At 40.7% G+C, this 20,772-nt stretch overlaps 1 protein-coding gene across 1 annotated transcript in view; it reads right to left on the reverse strand.

The window, feature by feature from the left end:
* The window catches only part of tmem8b (transmembrane protein 8B), a 39,170-nt gene extending 20,456 nt beyond the window's left edge, over window positions 1-18,714 (reverse strand). Inside the window, exons 1-6 of the mRNA XM_022198096.2 lie at window positions 18,305-18,714; window positions 13,841-14,030; window positions 13,102-13,309; window positions 10,854-10,987; window positions 9,765-10,033; window positions 5,467-5,849 (exon numbers count right to left, since the gene is read on the reverse strand). Of these exons, the coding sequence (XP_022053788.1) occupies window positions 5,467-5,849; window positions 9,765-10,033; window positions 10,854-10,987; window positions 13,102-13,309; window positions 13,841-14,030; window positions 18,305-18,389 (1,269 nt within the window). The 5' untranslated portion in view covers window positions 18,390-18,714. The remainder of the gene's footprint in view (window positions 1-5,466; window positions 5,850-9,764; window positions 10,034-10,853; window positions 10,988-13,101; window positions 13,310-13,840; window positions 14,031-18,304) is intronic.
* Between the last annotated feature and the right edge of the window lie 2,058 nt (window positions 18,715-20,772).

The raw sequence follows: 20,772 nt of genomic DNA on the forward strand, positions 1-20,772 counted from the left end.
CACTCATGATGCATCATCTAAAACATAAATAAACAACATATGAACAAGTTAACAAGGCAGAAAAACTTAACTGAGGGGGGTAGTGGCGGCTGGTGGTGAAATTTGTTGGGTGGGCTAACAAATGCGTAATACCGATTAAATGGTTAACACAGCTGCAAAAGCAACATCACCTATGATACACACAGTTACATCAATTACAGGTACACTATACTTTTTTAGTGCCCTACATCAACACTCTCTCTCTCTCTCTCACTCAATCAATCACTCACACACCACTACAAAACGTGTTCCAACTGCAACGACTGCCCACAGATAGCCTGCTGCAACTGTCTTATTACAACTGTTTGGCAACATGTAGTGCAAAACACGCCTTCAATACAACAGATGACCTCAGCAAAAACAAGGTGTCACAGTCCTTTAACAGGTCAACATGGGCCCACCTTATTTAAAAAGAAGCTCACATCGACGGCCGATGTGATTCCAGTCTCTTCACTTCCAGCTTTTCCTCCAAAGACATTGAGGAAAATGGACATGAAAGCAAATAATCCACCTCGTTCATGCTAACGCCTGCCATAGCTTAACCTTTTCTCGCTGCGTCATAAGCCTGTGGGCTTACCAAAGTTAGGCCAAATGATCAGTAAATCACGGAGGCAGGACATGACACCTGTCAATCACTTACAAGAACCAAATGAATGAAAGCGGACGGTATCTGCTGGGGCTGTAAAAAATAAGCCCATTTAGAGATATTCTATGTTTTTCTTTTGACTGATTGGTGCTGTTGCTACCTTTTTTTCACCTAAACTTAAAACAATCTGTTGTAAGTTATTTAAAAAATAATTTTCTCATCTTTTTTGTGTTTGCTTGGGAGGGCTTAGCCCTGTTAGCCCATTTATACCAGCCGTCCCTGGAAGGGGGTTTTCTTCTGCCACTATTAAAATGAAACTATAGGAATAACTAAAAGTTTCTATCACATATTGAACGTTAAACATGATGTAACTGCATATCATTTGTGTTTTGAAACTAATACAACACATTTATGTTGGAAGTATTTCCAATGAGAGCACTCTTACTGTGTGCATAAAAAAAGAAAATGACATGCCTTAATTAAACGTCGAAGCATTTTGAATCTTTTTGATTACAGTCAGTCTTTTCTGACTTTGGAATTGACCTTCAAAAACTATTATCTCATCGTAACTGTATTATATTATCAACTGTTCACATAGTAATACCACATTCTTGAAATGCTTCACGCTGACAAACTCGTGAGGCAAAGTGTAGTTTGTCAAGGTTTAGTGAGGATTCAGCTTTATGCCATCTCATATAAAATACCAAATCCCAATGTGGTGTCTTAACCCCACCCAACCCTATCATTCAGGCTGCTACTGGGATTGTTATGGGGTTGAATTTTGTCACTTGGCTCACATGAAGCCACACTACCATGACTCTCACACTGTTTGGGGTGTACTGACTCTTTGTTCTGTACTGAACAAATGAGCAAAGTCAAAGTATGCAACCGATAAAATGTAGGAGTTCATTTCTGTACACCAAAGCTGGATTTAACGATGGAGCTCAGGTTGCTGCACGTCCATCAGAATTTAAAACACTTAAGCACAGAAACACAATAAAGTAGGGCTAATTTGTAGCTCTTTATAGGTGCTGACAACCCAAATGAGGGCAAAAAGAAAACGGTTATCTTGATTTATTTCTAAAGAACTTGAAGAAGCTCACATGGGCCTGCAGTGTGTTCATTCTCACAGTCAAAGTAGAAGCATCTTTCAGAGCCAGTGTGTTTTTTCCCCAGAGTTGATGATCTGCTCCACCCATAATATCCTAATAAGAGATCATTTGTCAAAGTTAACACCTTAACAAATGATCTCTTTTCGTTATTTCCCTGTAAACATCCTGGTTCCCCTGGAAAAAAGACGACATTAGGGAAGCAAGATTATCTCTAGATCCAGATGATTAGTTTGTGATATGTTTGATTTATCACCCCAACCTCTAGAAACCAGGAAATTCCTCTTTCCTTTGTTTTAAACTGCCTCTCTGTGAGGAGCTGAATTAAGATTTTACTGATAACTTTTGAGGCTCAGTTTGTCTGCCTGGATAATTTCCCCCTCAGTATGGATGAGGACTCTTCCTCAGCACCCTACAGATCTGCCGTCCAAAGCCCAGCATTTTGAAATACCTTCAGCTGTCAGGACATTATGTGATCTGTTGCTAATCAGTATTCATTTCCTGTTCTCTTTTAAAATCATGTCTGGAATTTTAATGTAAATGGCGCCCAGGGTTCTATTTACTGCTTATACGTGTAAAGCGTTTTGTAACAGTGTTGTGAACATGGTATATTAATTACTCTTAACATTGTGATTTATATGCTCAGTCCATTGTGCAGCTGTTAGCTGTGATTGCTGAATGTGAGCGACGGAGACATAATTCAATTAAGAGAGCTACCTACCAAGAAAGTAACGCTCAAGGTTACCGATTGTAGAGTAAACATCTTTTCAAAAGCACTACTGCATTAACACAGACACGTCGACTCTGATCGCAAGAATGAAGAGAAGAAACTTTTGATCGATGCCAGCGTGTCTCTGTTGTGTGCTCATGTGTCTTTTGCTTCGCTAAATTTCCCAGGAGTTTTGCGGCTGACACGTGCCAGGAAGGACACAACGCCAACTGATGCAGGAACATGGATGGAGCTGGCATGTGTGCTACACGCTGCACATCCCAGTGCCCAAACTAATTAAGCAACTTCGTGATGGATTTTGATAAATGAAATATTAAAGTGCCTCATGTTTTGACTCATATTCAGTATAGTGGTTTCAGCAAGAAATGTCATCCTCTGAGTGTAGGCATGCTGCTTAGCAACAGAAAACTGATTTTTTTTTGTTTGTTTGTTATTTTGGCTTCAATTCAGCATTTTCATTTAACCAAAAAGTAAAAGACAAAACAGGTTAATGGACAACCAACACATGAATAATCTTAGATTTTATTTTAAGTATGTGTTTACTTATTTTGACATTCATTTATTCCTATTTTTAAGTAAGAAATGCTGTTCTTTTGTACATTTATATATATTATACATTTATATTATTCACATATGTATTTCTACACATTTCTGCCACTGACTCTGGCTCAAAATAAAAGTAGATAAATGAGTGCTGCAGTAAATGGAGATAAACAATTTGTAAATAGATAACTAGACACAGAAAACATGATATAATTACCCATTTCACTTTTCAAACACAAACTCAAATTCCTTGTATGTTAAAACCTAACTGCCATAAATCATTTCTTATTCCAATTCTCTGATTTTGATTCTTGTATTTATTATTACCTGGAAAAGTTTGTACGTATTATTTTATGTTGAAGGCATTGCACATATTCTTTCATTCATTCATTTCCCACCTCACATTTGGTCCCACGTATTCAGAGTCGAGTGTATTGCTGCAGCATAAAAGCTAACAAGTCAAACACTGATAAGGTCTCGAGTACTAACACTCATTACAGGGCTTACAATTCATTTTTTTCTGCACAAAACCTACTGAAAGAACTTTTGAAAGATGCCTCTAAAGCGATTAAATCGATGCACTTCCAGGGGAGGTATCAGTGGTAATAAAAGCCATATGCATTCCTTTCACACTCTCTCACAGAGAGTGATGCAAGGCAGACAAGCAGCGCCAGCTATTGTCTCCTAAAGCCCTGCAAATCTGCCAGAGTCCCCCACCAGCAGCGGCTGACTGGATTCTGTGCCTGTGACAAGCACAGTGACAGATCATCGCTGAGGGGGAGAAATCTGTCCATAGAATAATATAGCATGACAGTCTCTCTGAAGAACACATCTCGCAGGCTCATACAACAATCACACAAACCAGGTTTCATCACAGCGGCTGTGGCATTTACAGACCGAGTTAAAATCAAGCAGCTATGCGCACTTATGACTATATTGGAATGAAGGGCGAGAGGGATCACGGTCAATCCCACTCAGAGAGCATTCAGATTGATATTGCAAAGCTCGTACAGATAAGTGCAAACAGATGTTCTCCGGAGAGGACTGTAGGATGAAGCACACATACATAAACATGAGGGCAAAATGACCACTCCACAGAGAAAGGAGCAGGGCTGCCATTTAAACTCAGGATGACCTTTCTGGAAGGTGACAGCGGACACATGCAGCGAGCGGCTGGTCAATAAACCGTCAAATTAATTACAGTCAATTATTTTCGTTTCCTCTCCAAAGTCCACTATTTCGGTTTTTCTCTGACATTTTGGGAAGCAAGTCGGTTGGCTTTCTTACCAGGGGTTAGATGAGAAGATTGATTATCAATTTCATCTCTGTGTGTTCAGTAGAGATGAAGGGTGTGTGTTTAGCTCAGCTTATCACAAAGTCTGGAAGCAGAGAGAAACAGCTTGGAGGCTGCATTTCAACTACTTCAAACATGTCAGTTTTACATATAAAGCTGCAACTGGCGATTATTTTAATGATGAATCCATTGAACACTTCCATAAAATCTTGAGCGGAGATTGTTTTGTTTTTTTTGTGTGTTAATTTTAGAGTTGCTAGAGGGGCAGACTTTTTCTCCTTTTTTGAACGTCAGCTGTTTCCTCCTGTTTCTGCCTTTTGTTAAAGCATCAGTACTGTAGGCTAAAAGTGTCCTTGACCAATATCTTTTCCGAATACAGAGGAATAAAACTGATATCAATCTAACTCCCAGGAAGGCAATATTTCCCAAAATGTCAGGATATTCCTTTGAACCAAACAATCAAAGCTATCTATTTGGATTTTGTGCTTCATCCTCCAGTTATTTCAACACTAGCTGGCTTGCTTTTCTATTAAGAGTGAAATGTTTAAAAGTCCATCTGCCAGCCTGTAGCTCTCCAGTTTCTGGCTCCCCGCAGACCTCCAGAGCTGCTGCAGGTGCATTCCTAATGCCATTACTATCTGAAGGACAGATCAACAGAGACAAATCAAATCCTGCTTGGCTTGGGTTTTTGCATTTTGTTCGCTCTCAATTAGAGACATATGTCACAAGCCCAAACACTGGCGCCTGCTTCGTTGTGAACTTTTTCAGTTCCCACTGCAAAGTCTACGACCATACGTGCATCCATATTTAGCAGGCTAGCTCAGCCAGACACTTTGTGAGCCCAATTATTCACCCTTGCTAGCTGGGGATTTTCTCTTCACTAACTGTTGCATATTTAGTTTCCTGATTGCAATCTGATCCCTTGCAATAGTGAAGCGTAAAGCGTGTGAAGGGTGAGGGTAGCAGCAGAGCACTGTCCAACATCTTGCACCAAATGTCTTCTTCCACAAATTGCTCCAACATATAATGGTAAAATACAAGGAATGGTTTTAAATTTTATATTTTTAGAACATAAAAGAAACAATTTAATCAGAGATTTTGCCCCTAATCCCTGGATCTGTGTTCTTTTAAGGCATGCAGTAAAAGAATCATCTGTCTGACTCACCATGTTGAGTTTGAGCTCCATGTTGAGGACGCCTCCGCTGTCTAAAACTGGCATTAAGTTGATGGCGAACACGGCAGCCCTGTCTGGTGGAATCGATATATTTGGACCGAAGAAGACGTAGAAATGCACGGAGAAGGTGTCCAGCTCATTGCGGAGGGTCGGACGGATGGGCCAGCACTTGTTCGTGTCTGCAGTGGGGGCGAGGTAAATGATGCTGTCTTCGGAGGTATGCAGGTGACTGGCATTCTGGGACAAGCTGGGCAGAGCCGCCATCAGCAGCGTCTCAGACAGAGAGAAACCCATCGCTGTGCCAAAAGACTGAGGCATGTTCATGGAGGAGCTGGGCTGTGCTTGGTCCTTTGACAAACTGGGCTTGGAGCAATCTGTTCAGGAAAGAAAAATCGAATTCGTAAAGGAAATCAATGGAACCAATTCCTGCATGAGCTGAACATGCCGGTGAATTTTCATTGGCTTCTTGCAAAAGGATTGAAAAATGCCCCTTGCCACATATTGTGTAATGTAGTAATCCCTATCATGAAATCAAATAACCCCCCCCAAAAAAAACCTCTACTATGCACGCCAACCAACCAAGTCTTTTTCAAATGATCCCCCTCATCTGGCTTCCATGATGTTTACTGGAAGGTTCAGTACAGTACACTGCTTTTTAATAAGCCAAAGATTCACTGTAATTGCAAACAGTATGCTTTCAGTCAACACAAAGCAACTCACTGCAAAATGGTCATTGATGGCAACTGGCAAAGTACCATCAAATACCGCCAATCCCCAAGGGGAAAAGATTTCAAAGGCTTTTGTAGCTCAGCCTCGTTTGCATAGTGTTGTCTGTGAAAGGGTTTGAAGTATTTTGATGTCCATTCAGGCAGCTGAAGCACTCCTAAAAATACCAAAATTCCAAATACTGTGGGCTGGAGACAAAAGTAACTTTGGTAAGTCAAATCAGCAAAGGCCCATTTATAGAGCTCATGTATATGTAAGGATTTATGGAGGTGGTTTGGAGGGGAGGAAGGGCCGTGTAAACACACAATTTCATAACATTGATAATCCAAAGAACTGGCTTCATTTTTTTGCTCCTATAATCAGCATAAATCATGAAGTCTCTTCACTGCCCAATCATCTATTGAGGGCAGGACACCTGCAGTGAAAACAGTACAAACAACAACAATGAATAATAAAGTGCAACCTAGTTTTACCACGCTGTGTCTAGCTGGCGACGGTGATACCTGTAAATTGGACTGAATTCAAATAAGGGCACATATTTCTGAGACGGCTCATCACAACAATCACAAATCATAAAAGCGTAAGAAGGTGAGGACTCCAGATGGTCGTCTCCCTGAACCTGAGGTGTTCTTCAATTTAAATCCACAAAAGGTCAAGTAAGATCTGCCTGGCAGGCAGGAGGAGAGGCAGAGTGTGAATAATTAGTGTCTGTGTTGCCATGGTGACAAAGTGCACTGTACAGTGTGAAACAGAGGGAGGGGATCACTACATGGGAGTGGACTTCCCACAGATTTGTGAGCCATCCCTGCGGAGTGAGCATAAAGAATATCTCAGCTCTCCACAACCCCAAAACAGCATGTAGCACTTAAGCATGGTATCACTGGCCTCTTAGCAATCCCGTATGAATCACCTCAGTTTGGGCTTCTCCAACAAGCCTCTTAATGGTCCAACTGTGTCTGGCCTCCGCTTTTCCATCAAAACACATGTCCAAAAATCAATTGCTGCCTCACATAATTCATCTGTTAGAAGCATGACTGTGAGCGATACACTACACGTGGAGTTTTTTGTTCTGATATGTGAACACCTCAGAATCATTTTTTTTCACGTGTAAATTGGAAGCCAACATCCTTTACGCTTTGACTGCACAGTTTTGTGCACTAGGATATGATATGCTGCAGAGATCCACTCTGAGCTTTTGTGTACACCTAATTTACGAGTTCTCAGATTTACAGAGACCACCCCAGCATCGTCTTAAATTAAAACATCCGAAGCAGCAGGTAGAAAAAAATTATTGAAAAATGCTGGAAGCTCACAGCTCACAGACTGCGGTGATAAACACTGTCACGATTTATGTGAAAATAAAGGGAGGAAAAAAAGATATGCAACACATTACCTCTAATAAATCATTAAAAAAATTTTGGTTTAATTGGCAAAATTGGTAAAGTAGTCTCATTTACAAAACAGCCTGCACCTCACAGTAAGAAAAACCCTGATGGGAATAAACCAAGCAAAGAGAAGATGGTAAATTACTCTCACCAGTGTGTTAAAATAGCTTGACTTTAAAATAATGAAAGTAATAATAAATGCAAAAGCAACCTGTGATTCTTCATCATAAATGTCAGGCGGAAACTTAGGCAATGAGCAGAATAACTATGAGGAAATAACAGGAGCTTATTTATAGTTGAAACCTCTGCTGCTTTTGATGTGCTATGTAAATGTGTTACTATTATTATTGTCGTTTTTCAAAGGGTTTCAGGGATAAAGTAAAAAGATGAGGAGGGGTATTCTCTGCTCACTGCCTCAGTTGTTACTTCAGTCTCACACAGTGAAATGAAATGGATTTCTTTTACAGCCACAATGGACACTTATTTCTTTTTTCCTTTGTGTCTCCTTTTCCTGCTCTCCTTCAATTTTTTAAATCCAACAGATTGGGAATCAGCTGATAAAACGCAGATATGCTGATAATCTATGATTGTAGCTCATAATAAGGTAAAATAATCCTCTCATTTGTCATCAGCAGCAGAGTTCAACCTTCAGAAATAGAAATAAATCCTTTCTTAATTTGATAGGATACAGCTGTTTTGCTTTAGACTTGGTGAAAGTTACCAAACAGAGACCAACTATGACTCTTCTATACAGCTGTTACGCTGTTTTCAAGCTAAGCATTGTCTTGTTGCTGCCATTTTTGACTGGAAAAAAAAAGCTGCTGTTCAACCAAAGTTAGAGTATTTTTCATTATTTATTTATTTTTAAAAATGATGATCCGGTTTTCTAATTAAACCGATTCAAGCTGAATGCTGATTTCAATAAATAATTACTGAATGAGAGCTTCTCCCTACATGGCCATGATTAGAATGACTAATCAGTACTATCTGTGTATTTATTGTGTACTGATACAAATAAAAGAATGGATATTGTTTGTTTCATGCAGATTATTTATTTATTATTCTTAATTTTAGCTCATACAATGGTAAAATAATGTCCTTTCATCGGTCATCAACGGTTAAAATTATATAATGCAGTTTTTTAAAAAGAACAAATGCACACTATGTTGTAAAAATGAAAGCTTAACGTCGTTAGAAGTAAAATAAACCATTTCTTAATTGAACAGACTGAGCTGTTTTGCTTTAGACTTGGTGAAATGGTGAAAGTTATCAAACTGAGTCTGACTATGTGACACATATGCAGCTGTTCTAACGCTTAGTATTCTCTTGCTATCTTGCATTATCCTGTTTTTGCCAGATTTGGTTGGAGAATCTGTTGTTCAACCAAAATCAGGATACTTTTTGGATTCAGTGATGATGCAGTTTTCTAATTCATCTGATTTAAGCTGAAAACTGACTTAAATGAATAATTAGTGAATGAGGACCTCTCCCTGCATGGCCATATGGATCATATCTACTCATCTCTATTTGTGAATTTAATGTGTACACATTCAAATAAAAGAACACATATTGTTTGCTTTGTGTAGATTATTTATTATTCTTCATTTTAGACGTTTACTGGCCAGGATTGTAACTGATAATATGGTAAAATAATGTCCTTGAATGGGTCATCAGCAGGTAAAACCATATCATGATTTTTTTTTATAAAGAAGAAATAACACACTTTATGTGGTAAAAAATTAAAACTTAACATCTTTAGAAATAAAAATAAACCATTTTTAATTTGATAGGCTACAGTTGCTTTGCTTTAGACTTGGTAAAACTTAACAAACGGAGTCCAACTAACTCTTCTGTGCAACTGTTACACTGTTATAAATCTTAACATTGTCTTGTTGCTGCCATTTTTGGTTGAAAAAGCTGCTGTTCAACCAAAGTTAGGATTTAAAAAAAATATGATACACTTCTCTGATTTATCTCTGTAGGCTAATTTAAATGAATAATAAAGGAATCTCTGCATGGCCATAATGATAATGTCTAATCATTGCTTTCGGTGTATTTAATGTACTGATACAATCAAAAGAATATATATTGCGTGCTATAAACTATGCTTAGATAAGAAAGAATGAAAAAACATAAACCCTGCCAGCTCATATATATTTGCCTTTTAACCACACTCACCTGTGACCTGCACCCCGATGCGAAAGTAGACGTCAGAGTTACTTAGATATCGCTCCACCAGGATGTAGTACCACTGTTCCCAGGCCGGTACCAGGGTGACTAATTCACAAGGGTTCCACTCCCTGCAGTCGAGGGCACTTGAGTTATGCACCGGCGGCGCCCGAGCTCTTATCTTCAGCACCACGGGACAACTGTCGCTGCTCTTGTTCTTGGTGCTGCAGTTTACCAGCTGGACCTTCACCTTTGATATATAATTGGGGATGAACACTCTGCACAGGCACACAAAGACACACAGACACACGTTTAAGGCACCGAACCGTACAGCGGAACGTACAAAAGCACCGCGTTAACACAAAATGACGTTTATCAAGTTTTATTGGACACAAAACTGTTTAGAAAAGGCCCCAACCATTATTCCTAGAAGAGAACAGCATGCCTTTGCCACCATAAGTGTAATTATATAAATTTCTTTCATGGTGATACGTTGCTGTTTGTTTTAAAGCAGATAAACTCATGCCTTTGCATTAACTTCACAACGAATATAATTTCTGTTTTATTTGAATTAATGGTCTTTTGGACCTTTTGCCTGTCCTGTAATAACCATATTGTTGAAAGTGGTGCTTAAATCTAGAAATATATATATCATTTTTATGTAGACAAACAACAAAGACCAACTTTTAAAAGCGTAAATACAATGCATCTATAATATTCAGCTAATAAACATTTCAGTTCCCTTTGCATCATTCTTTTTTTATGAAGCGCTCACAGAATACTGCCTCTCCTTACTTGAAGCACCATAAAAAATCATGAAAAAGAAATAAACATAAAACTCAAAAAAATTCACACTGCTCTGCTCGCACGGCTCAAAGCAGGGGAAGTGGAGGCTGATATAGGTGTGCAGGCTATGAGCACACAGCGAAATTGCATCTTTTTAAAGTGAAATTGCAAGATAAGCTTATAGAGAAAAACTCGAGGAAAAGCATAACTCGAGAGGGAGATGAGGGATTGGACTGGAGAGGTAGGCCGGGCAAAATGAAGCGCATTTTCTTCTCTCTTTGTGCATAATTTCAAAGTCAACCCAAGACTCACTTGTAAAGTGCGGATCTGTTGTGGACTGGGATCATCTGGTCGATGAAGTATCCGGGATAAAGCACTGAAATCCCAATCAGCCTCTGGACAATGAGCTGAGGCTGGAACAGATACTGGCATTCCTCAGACAGACCCTGCGACGATAACACAGCAGCAGTTTAGGTGGCATTTGGGTGGTTAACTCGACAATTTTCCTTAAAAGCTAGTAAGGAGGAGATTAGATATCATTCAGACGGAGTGAAAATTCCTAATAGACTGTGTGCATTAGTCCTGTCAGCCTCCTGGATTAATATCACTCTGTCCTCCCCCTCCCTGCTACACACCGTAACATGCACCCGCTATTTCACCGGCGCTGTTCTGAACCATTAATGCTCGATGTGCATTACTTTGTGAGATGAGCCGAGCAGACCGAATGACTTAGAGCCAGGAGAGCGTGCATTGTTTCTACACATGATGTGCTGTAAAATTTGTTTGGAAAAGAGAAAAAAAAAGAGGCCGTTTTGCACCTGATTCCAAAGGACAGAGGGACAGGTGTGAATGCCAAATTGGGTCCTTCATTCCTGTCAACTGATCACTAACCCTTCCTGCCCGAGCCACAATTACTGTGGCATGTCATTAGTCTAGGAGCTGCCGGGGTGACCCTTTGATTTATTACAGCCTGTCAGTTGGACCCGCACATGCGTCTTGTGGAGCAAGTTGTGTTTTAATTAAGGCTCAACCACTGTGGGTTTTTGAAGGCCAATGCTTTTTGATGGCGTTCAATAGCTTTAAATTTGACCATCCTCATACCAAATAGGATACAGCCATTCATTTATTTCTCCCAGAATTTCAGTCTTGGCAAGATGTTGAAGCCTCTAAAACTCCATTAAAGCCATAAAGCACTCAAATTCCCCAATGAAACCCTGACTAATTGCATTAATTTAGCTCCTTCAGTCAGAATTGCCCGTTGAGACTATGCAATTTTAGGGTCAACTCAGGGGTATAGTGAGTTTCCAGTTTATTAGGTATACCTGAACAATCTAATGCAACCCATCGCAACAGGGCTGCAATAAATGCAACCTTTGAGAGCTTATGTTCGGCTCTATTTAACTCTACAGTCATTTTATGAAAAAAACAATACATTTAGCAATTAGTTACTCCTGAGATAGTGGAATAATTCACACACACAAAGGTATGCCTGGATGAAACAGATATGTCATTCTCCAATCTTGTTGTGTAAAGAGATACATTTGGCGTACTCCAACTGCAATAAGATCCGTTTCAGCAAGTGAAGAAAACAGATGCAGGCTTTTTACCGTTTTCAGCTTCTTGCTGTGCGCTGGGTTGGGTATTTAACTGGAATTGTTATCAATGCAGTGTGCATCCCCCCACGTTCTGCTTGCATTGCTTCTATTTGTGTTTCCTCTCTGAACTGAAAGCATCTTTGTAGCTGGAAAATTGCTTCAGAAAGCAGAATTTGGAAAAGGTATGTCATTTCCATCTATAGAGTGTGTCATTTAAAGCTGGTCACATTTTAGCCACGGCGACTTCTATTCCCAGTGGCCCCTAAGCAAACCATTTCTTTTGTGCATTTGATGTTGATGGCGACTTTTGATGGTATTTTTGATTGTTATGTATGCCAGGTGCACTTTTGCCAGCCAGAGGAAACCACAAAGGAAGAACAAGTGAACGCCATGCCAGTGACAAATAAATTGCCTGAAATGGAAATCAGCAGGTGTTTATGCAGCCAAATAGGAGAACATGATGAGATGAAGAAAAACTCTCTGACACTGTTCTGCCTCTTTAGGCTGTGCCGCACAAGCTGGAATACTAATCCCAACAACTACTTAAACCATTTTTATTAGATTTTTTTTTATATCATAAAGGGGACTTAAGTAACCATGAAAAATAATTTAGATGTAGATCTCATGACAGTCATGTTACATAACACTTTCACATAAATACGCTTCCATTTTACCACTGGTGGCGGATGCATACGACAGCAGTGATTCAAGCTTTTCATAAACCGCTGATGCCAGATGGGGAGATTGTTGTATTTTTAGCCAAGTTAACAGCACGGCTATAAAGATGACAATATTGGTCTTGCAGTTCAATATAAAGACAGATTTATTGGCAGTATTTGTTTTGTCACTGCATCTCTACAAAGTTCAGAGCAGGAACAACAAATGGATCACTGCCTGCAATCACCAGCTTCAAAGTCTGAACAGAAAACTCTTGCTGTTTATTTGTGATAAATGTTCAGGCTCACCTTGACTGAGATCTTGCCTTCATCCTTGGGTAAATGTGCGGCTAGGAACCAGTCTCCAGGGAGAGGGCTGGTCACGTTGAATGCTCCCGTAGTACGATTGGGGAGAGTCCAGGTGAGAGTCACCGCAAAGGACCCTGGGACGACCGTATCCCGAGGGAAGCGGGTGTACAGGGGGTTGATTACTGGAGGAGCCCCGGACCTGAAGTACCTATTAACCACAAAGCACAATCCGATCCCTGTTAGGCCCTAATAAGAAACAACACAGACATCTGCCAAACACAAAAATTCCTCTTATAGGAACAGCTGACAGCCTGAGCACAGATGGCACCTCCTATTTAAAATATGAATAATTCAAATTCAGATAACAATCAGCTCCACATATTCCAATGGAACAGCCATGCCCAGCACAATCGCAGCATCAAAAGGGGGAAACTGAGGAGTTACTTGAGATACCAGCACTCGTGAAAAACACACTACTTACCAAGACGATAAAAATAGAAAGGCAATATCAAAAGCTTAATGCAGCTAATGCTTTAATAGCAGTTTCTCCATATGTCGAGGCTGACAGCGATAGTCGGCCCCGCTCAGATTCAACCAGCTCCTCCTAATCTCTTCCCCACAGGTGAGGTGTATAAGATGCTTATTATTATCTATTTAGTCCCTAGAGAAGGAGGCAAATTCAACAAAAGAACAACAAAAGGAAAGCTTCAAGCCATTTCACGACGACTCTTTGTCTTACACAGTCACATTGCGGTTCGGGCAGCTGTCTCCGAACGTGCCCCCTTGCTCCTTGAAGGTGATGAGGTTCCATACGGCCATCATGGTGTCATCAGGCACATTGAAGTGGAACAGTTCCACACTGGCGAAGGAGTTGAAAGCATTCAGCTTACGAGGCGTACGGGTGAAGTATTCAGTCACAAAAAGGCAGTCTGTGGGGGACAGAAGCAGATGGAAAAGTCCCACAGTATAAATGTAAGGAACTCTCAACATATACTGATTTAGAAAACAAAAGCCTTTCCTATTTCCGATCAACAAGAATAGGCAAAGCTGTTGTGCTGTTGCCCAGTACTTCACTGAGGTAAGTGACATGTTGATTCACATTGTATAATATTTTCAATGCTTACAACATTCATGAATGTACCATGTTAGCATGCTGAAATGATGCTATTGCTTAGCATGTAACTACAATGTAATGATTCACATGTTTATCACTGTAGTTTGGCGTTTGTTTGGAGGTTGATGGGAACATTGTTGGTCAAAGGACAAGACAAACTGAAATTTAATCGAATATTTGTAATTGACAAAAAGTCAGGAGATCATAAAAGTAATCAGGATTAATCCTCTGGAAACCATGAGCATGTAGCAGCATGAGGGAAAACATCGACCGACTGGTGGCACCGGATACTTGCAGTTCATTCATTAAATACCTGCACAGAATCTCTTGGCAAACTGTTGTCAATAGATTTCTGAGTGTGGACCAAAAATCCCAGAGACAGATCAACACTGCCACCCCTGACCATGCCGCTGACGTGACTAGCAATGAGTTATGATTAACTTCTCCTTACAAAAGCTAAATTCCAAGCACAAGCAATTTGTCAATATATTTACTCTTGCAAACAGGCCAGAGGCATCCCTCTGTTTTAAGTTAATAATCACAGGCTTCTCCTTTCACCCAGCAGACTGTTCGCTCAAGAGCCAGATCATCTAAATATGTGATCACACACTTTAACGTCTTCTAAAGCGGCTGAGGGAGATGTATGTATGCAGGCTCACTCGCGTCCTGCATAATGTCAAATCCTTGGATTATATCCACCAAAGCCTCTGCATATGAAAGCAGCAGAACAAGTGGCAGGTGTAATCTGGCACGTTATGAGCAGGGCTGGCATCAAGCACGCCCAGTGGGTGGGCAAAAACTGGGGGAAATTGTGTGTGAGTCATTTAATTGCTACACTAGAACATAAAGCATCACCTAGATAAGTGCTATCATAAACGTAAACACAAGTAGATAAAAAAGACGGCAGCAGAATTTCATGGAAACAGTGTGGAGGCGCCTTGATGTTTCACCAGGGAGAATGTTCTTCCATTTGTAGCGCAACTCCCTTTGTGTCTGAGCATGTCAACTACTTCTAACACCTGCACTTGCCAAACATGTGGTGACATCTTTCGCTCTGCACGCTTTTGTTTTTGCTGATAATTCACCTCACCTGCAATTTGCACAAAAGATATTAAAATTCCACCGCATTGTTTTGCAGTGAAAAGCCACAGCGTGTGAGTCCAGTTCATTTAAGAGTTGGCAAGACAATAAGCGCTGCACTGGCGCTGTCATCTGCTGCATCTTTTGCTATTGTTTGCCTTCGCGATGACACATTGTTAAGAAAGCCAAGTGACCCTGTGCAGCGACAGGGCACCGAGGTGCGCGGAGGAAAGGACAAGGTTTTCTCGAATGTGCACCGTTTCCCAACATTTGTGTGAAAAGAGAAAAATGGCTCTTCTCAGAGCTCCTTTATTACCAGTCTTCAAAGCTCGCGTCTGCCTCTCACCTATGGAGGCAACCTTGAATACTAAAACACAGAATATGGAACTAGAAACTGAGAAGAATGAAGCAATCTTTCTGTCGAGAGCTAAAGCCCAACCCTATTCAAAGCTCGCAGCCCTGACTCTACTCTACTCTCTCTTGCAATTTGCATTATATGTGAGCCTTCTCCTGCATTAAGCTCCTTCTTTGTCCTTCCATGACACGGACTGTGAGTGAGGATACAGACTGGAGTGCTATAGGGTGAGTTTGGCGCTTAGACTGCTGGAGTCTGCAATACGCCTGCCGTGTATGTTCTGCTTGTGTGATTAGAAAGAAACAGACAAGATCTTGTTTCTTGCAAGAGATCAGTTGGAAGTTAATGACTGACTACACAGTGGCCAACAATTTTGCACGTCCGAAAGTAGCATTGGTTATGGATGGTGATTGTATCATTCAAAGAAACTCTTTGAATGATACAATTGTCTCGTAACCCTCATTTAGTTACATGAAAGTCAACATTTATCGTCAAAAATAAGCTGAAGTGGTCCTGAGGTTGTTACTGGGTGCAGGAACTCAGAAAATCCAATTCTTGCTACATAAACTTACTTCTATTTTTCAGGCTGTTCTTCAATCTTTTCTTCTCTTTGGTGCAAAAAATGTTCCAGCAAGGGAGAATCACTCCTCATCTGAGCTGCTCACAACTCAAAGAAATGCACCCTCTGATGAGGTTTGCAAGGACTTTTGTATTTCAGGATCAAAAACCAACAAAAGGTGGTTTGTGATTAGATATTTATGAAATGTAACACAAGTGTTGCAGTATATCATTTGTGCAATTTTTAGTCATTACTTATTTCTTCACTATTTCAGTAGATTGAATCTCCTGAAACAATTTTATGTGCATCAAGCTTGTTTCACTTGTCACATTGCTCAATGTTTTCTACTGTATAAGGTACATGTAGGTAGCTATCCTCAACGGGCTTCATTTCAAACATCCAACATCTGAGCCCATTGTCACAGATTCAACACATGACACAAGAAATTTAGAAAAGCCAACTGGCATATCTATTTTCCTCAACCCCCTCAATGTGAAATTCCGATTCTGCAAAGGAAACGCATCCAAAACAACACACAGCAAAGACTCAATGACAATCCAGCAGTCGCACACAGAGGCTGCACTTCACGTGAAGGTGCAAACATGCCAAAACATCCAAATATACTTGTTTGTTTGCCAGCTAAATAAAGACCTTTCATTTGGAGATAAAGGCGGTAGAGTGCTTACAGGCTTTCTTACAGCACGCTTCTGGATTCGGTAATCTCGTCAATGAGCACCTCCCTACCACTGTTTTATTCTGTTAGCGGCTTAATATAGACATAATCCTGCTTTTTGTCACCTCAACATGAGATTTAGTCTTAAATACTGAACTGGGTCGCATTTGATCTTTAGACTTTAAATCTTAATTTAAAAAAAAAAAACAGTAGGCTGAAGAGGAACTATTTGGAACAAAAAGCCTTAATAGTGACTGAACTTAACAATTACAGGTGATCAATTCATATTTTGGTCAAAAACACCCACCAATAGGAGCAAAACACCTCAGAAATCACCCAAATCCATACAGATAACTGCATCATCCACATCTACACCAACACAATAACTGTCACATGTGAAAATCCATACAAATATTCAAGATCTGTGTGTCGATAAACTGAATAAACATCTATTCCTTTACGTCAAAAGCCTGAATAAGACCCACTTCTCGACTATAGTACATCCTCCTCACTATGATACAAACAAAGCAGGGCGGACAAAAGGTGCAAAGTGGCGAACTGAGCTTTCGGTCTGCAGTCAAGAAAGAAAGATTTCCTCAAAACTGATGGAGCAAAACAGCAACAAGTCTGCAACATCCTCACACAGACCTGAAGGGTCCTGTGTGACCACAGCCAGCACGGCAGATGCTGCAGGTACAGATTCATTGTTGTCCCACAATTCAGAGCTGAGGTTTTTGTTTCACGCCAGCAGCAAAGACATCTTGGTGGATGGACATCACAGGAACAACACAAGAAAAATACTCCTGCTTTCTGTCTACATGGGATTTTTGCTTTTAAAAAATGAACATATGTATATAACGAAAGAGTGATGGATTCTTGTACTTTTTGGTCACATTTGATCATTTCATGAAGGTTTCACGTCAGTTTACCAGAATAAAAAACGCCAAAAAACAAAAGGTGTGACATAAACATTGCCCTTATTATGGAATTACATTGAGTACTATCAGTGCAGTGTGTCCCCACTTGTCTTTGCCAAGTACAATAAAGCAAAAACAACCACAAACAAGCACAAAAAAAGGCAACAACAATGAAAGCCTGCTGTGTTTTCAGCCCCACTATATATACGTATACAGTAAAGCCTACAACCTATAGGAGCATCTGTCAGCGCGCTGCGTGCCAAAATTAGCAGCAACCTTTCCCCGTGCGTCACGTAACTGAAGCCAGTCGGTGTTAATGAAAAAGCCGTTTGGCTGGTGACTGAAAAGCTGTGGATGCTTAAAGGAGACTGTGCTGAAGCCACAAACGGGATGCGATGCTGCCGCTGCTGCTGCTGCTGCTGCTGCTCGCTGGGTTGGATTTCAGCACCCCGACAAAAGGAACAGCGAATCAAAGCCAAGCCAACAGTGAACGGAGAGCACTCACCTCCAACAGCGCAGAGAGAGGTGTAAACAAGCAAGAGGAGCCTCGGAGGGCTACATCCTGAGCCCAGGCGCTCCAGTTGCCACATCGTTGAAAGCAGGAGATTTCGCGGAGGGGCTGCAGCCCGGGTGCAGTTCTCAGTCGCTGTGCTGGTCTACATTTTTTCAGATATTTGCCAACGACCAGCTGTTTGTGCATGACGTAATTCAGACGACGCCGGGACAGCGCCTCCTCTTTGGCTTTGATTTGACAACCTCAATATGTCGACTTATTTCATTGGACCTCCGGCCCTGTCAGTCCGGGGGACGGCGCACACGTAGATTGCACCACAAGGCTCGTCACTCTCCGGAGCCCGGGCCACCGCGCACCGAGGGACCGGAGAGGCGCACGGAGGCTGCAGCTGCTCCCGGAGGCTGCGGCTGGCTTCCTTCCCCCAGGAGCCGGGACGGAAAGCTGGAGGATGTGGGAGGGTGGATGGAGGACTTGACCTGATCTGATCCTGTAAAGCTCTCACAGACTAACATTTCTATCCATTTCTAAACTGGAATCCATTTAACAGATTTAAAAGAAATCACCTTGATGCTCATTTTTTTGCACATTAATAAGAATTGCTTATGATTTTTGCATTCATGCCACTATATAGAATTCTGATTCACTTATGGGGAAACATATGTTAACATTCTCTAAATAAATCCCACATAGGTATGTCTGAGTTTCTGCCACCAAAAATATCTCTATGTTGGATAAGGTATTGTCTTCAACATGGTGCATACTGGGTTTGAATGAGGTCAAATCAAAAGGAAAAAAGAACGTTAAAATGGAAAATATTGATTGATTTTGAAGAAATAATTCGAAGTTTTACATATAGCCTACAGCAGTGTGATCAGTGGGTCTCCACACATTGACAAAAGTGAAGCGAATTTCAATAAAACACAGTAATTCACAGATCCATGAGCATATTTATAAGGAAAATGAAAGAATTATTGCACCATTGTTATCCTCAGGGGCTCTGATACACAAATTTTAAGCATCTCCCTCTTGATCACCAGTTTGATTGGTAAAACTTACATTTGATCACCAGTGTCAGCATCAGACAATAACAGAAAACTGAGACAGAGTGAAAGTCTTCTTCCCAGTCTGTGTGGTGACTCAACATGAGTCACAACTGTCCGAACAGATCTGTCAGCCAGCGAATGAACTCCCGAATCCAGTCTGGCGTAATTTATTTGCCCTAAATGAATCATGTGACAGAATTGTGACAGATCTGAACTACGGTTAACAATGCAAGAAAGCTTAATATTTATTACTCAGTGATGACTCACTATTGACATGCAACTCTAGTTATTCTCCACCTAAGCTAACATTCTGTCAGTCGTGCAAAAAAATTCACATTTCACAGTTTCATTTAGGCTACAGATGAAAGAATAGCTTGCTATGAATAAATCTCTTCTCTAATCAACATCTTCACAAACACTAAACACAACAAAGCCAACAGATCTACCACATAATTTGGTATTCTATTGATCGAAAACAGAGATTCACTTTCAACCTACCCTCCTCTGCACGGAGGTCAGAGGTCAGTCAGTTATAGAACAAAGGAGGCTGGTATGAACTTAAAATAATTCAAGACTAAGAGTTTTTGTTGTGTTGCTCAAAGAGAGAAATGCACAAAACACAAGTGGTGGCTAAACAGTGGAGTGGTGGTTGCACTCAACTTTTAAAGCAAGTTAAAATCAGACAAATTAAGATCTATAAGATGTGCCGTGTCCATTCCTTGTGCTAGAATTACTCTATAAGGATATGGAACCATGCAGCAAGAAACAGAAAACAGAGCTTATTTTGTCCATACGCAGCATGGAGATGACTGGTGCAGTGCTAGTTGCAAAGTTTACTCTGAAGTTTTCTTCAAAGTTGTAAAGATTTCAAGATTCCCTGGATACCGCGACCCACGCATAGCAACCCATTGTCGATGGCTGGCCTCACCATTAAGTACCACAATAATCAGCCAGTGAGCAGCTTCACTGTGTCTGACTGAAAGGGCCCGTCCTTCTGTAGCTGGAGACACAAAAAGCGCTTCTGTCACTGTTTGTTGGCTTTCAATGTACTCCGTGAACAAATTGACTTTTTAAAAAAAATTCCTCCTGGGCACAAACACACAACAGTTGCACAGCAATGACATCTTTCTAACAGGAAAGGGCCTCGTCATCTAAAGAGAGGTGCTTCCACGGCGGCTTACGAGGTTCAAGGTTCATCACTTGACCCTTTTAATGTTGGATTTATGGTTTTGGTGCGGTGGGAGTCTCTCTAGTCGTGTCAGCTTGCTCCTTTCGCCCCAAGATATTTAATTTGGTGTGGACTCACTGCCTACACATAGTTGTTATGAAAGTATTTGTCTGTATCTGGCAATTTGTCCCGGCAGCCTTTTAATCCAGCGTATGCTTGGGAAAGCTGTGATCCTCAAAAGCAAAACA

The sequence above is a fragment of the Acanthochromis polyacanthus genome, chromosome 7 (genome assembly GCF_021347895.1).
Source record: "Acanthochromis polyacanthus isolate Apoly-LR-REF ecotype Palm Island chromosome 7, KAUST_Apoly_ChrSc, whole genome shotgun sequence".
NCBI classification, from domain to species: domain Eukaryota; kingdom Metazoa; phylum Chordata; class Actinopteri; family Pomacentridae; genus Acanthochromis; species Acanthochromis polyacanthus.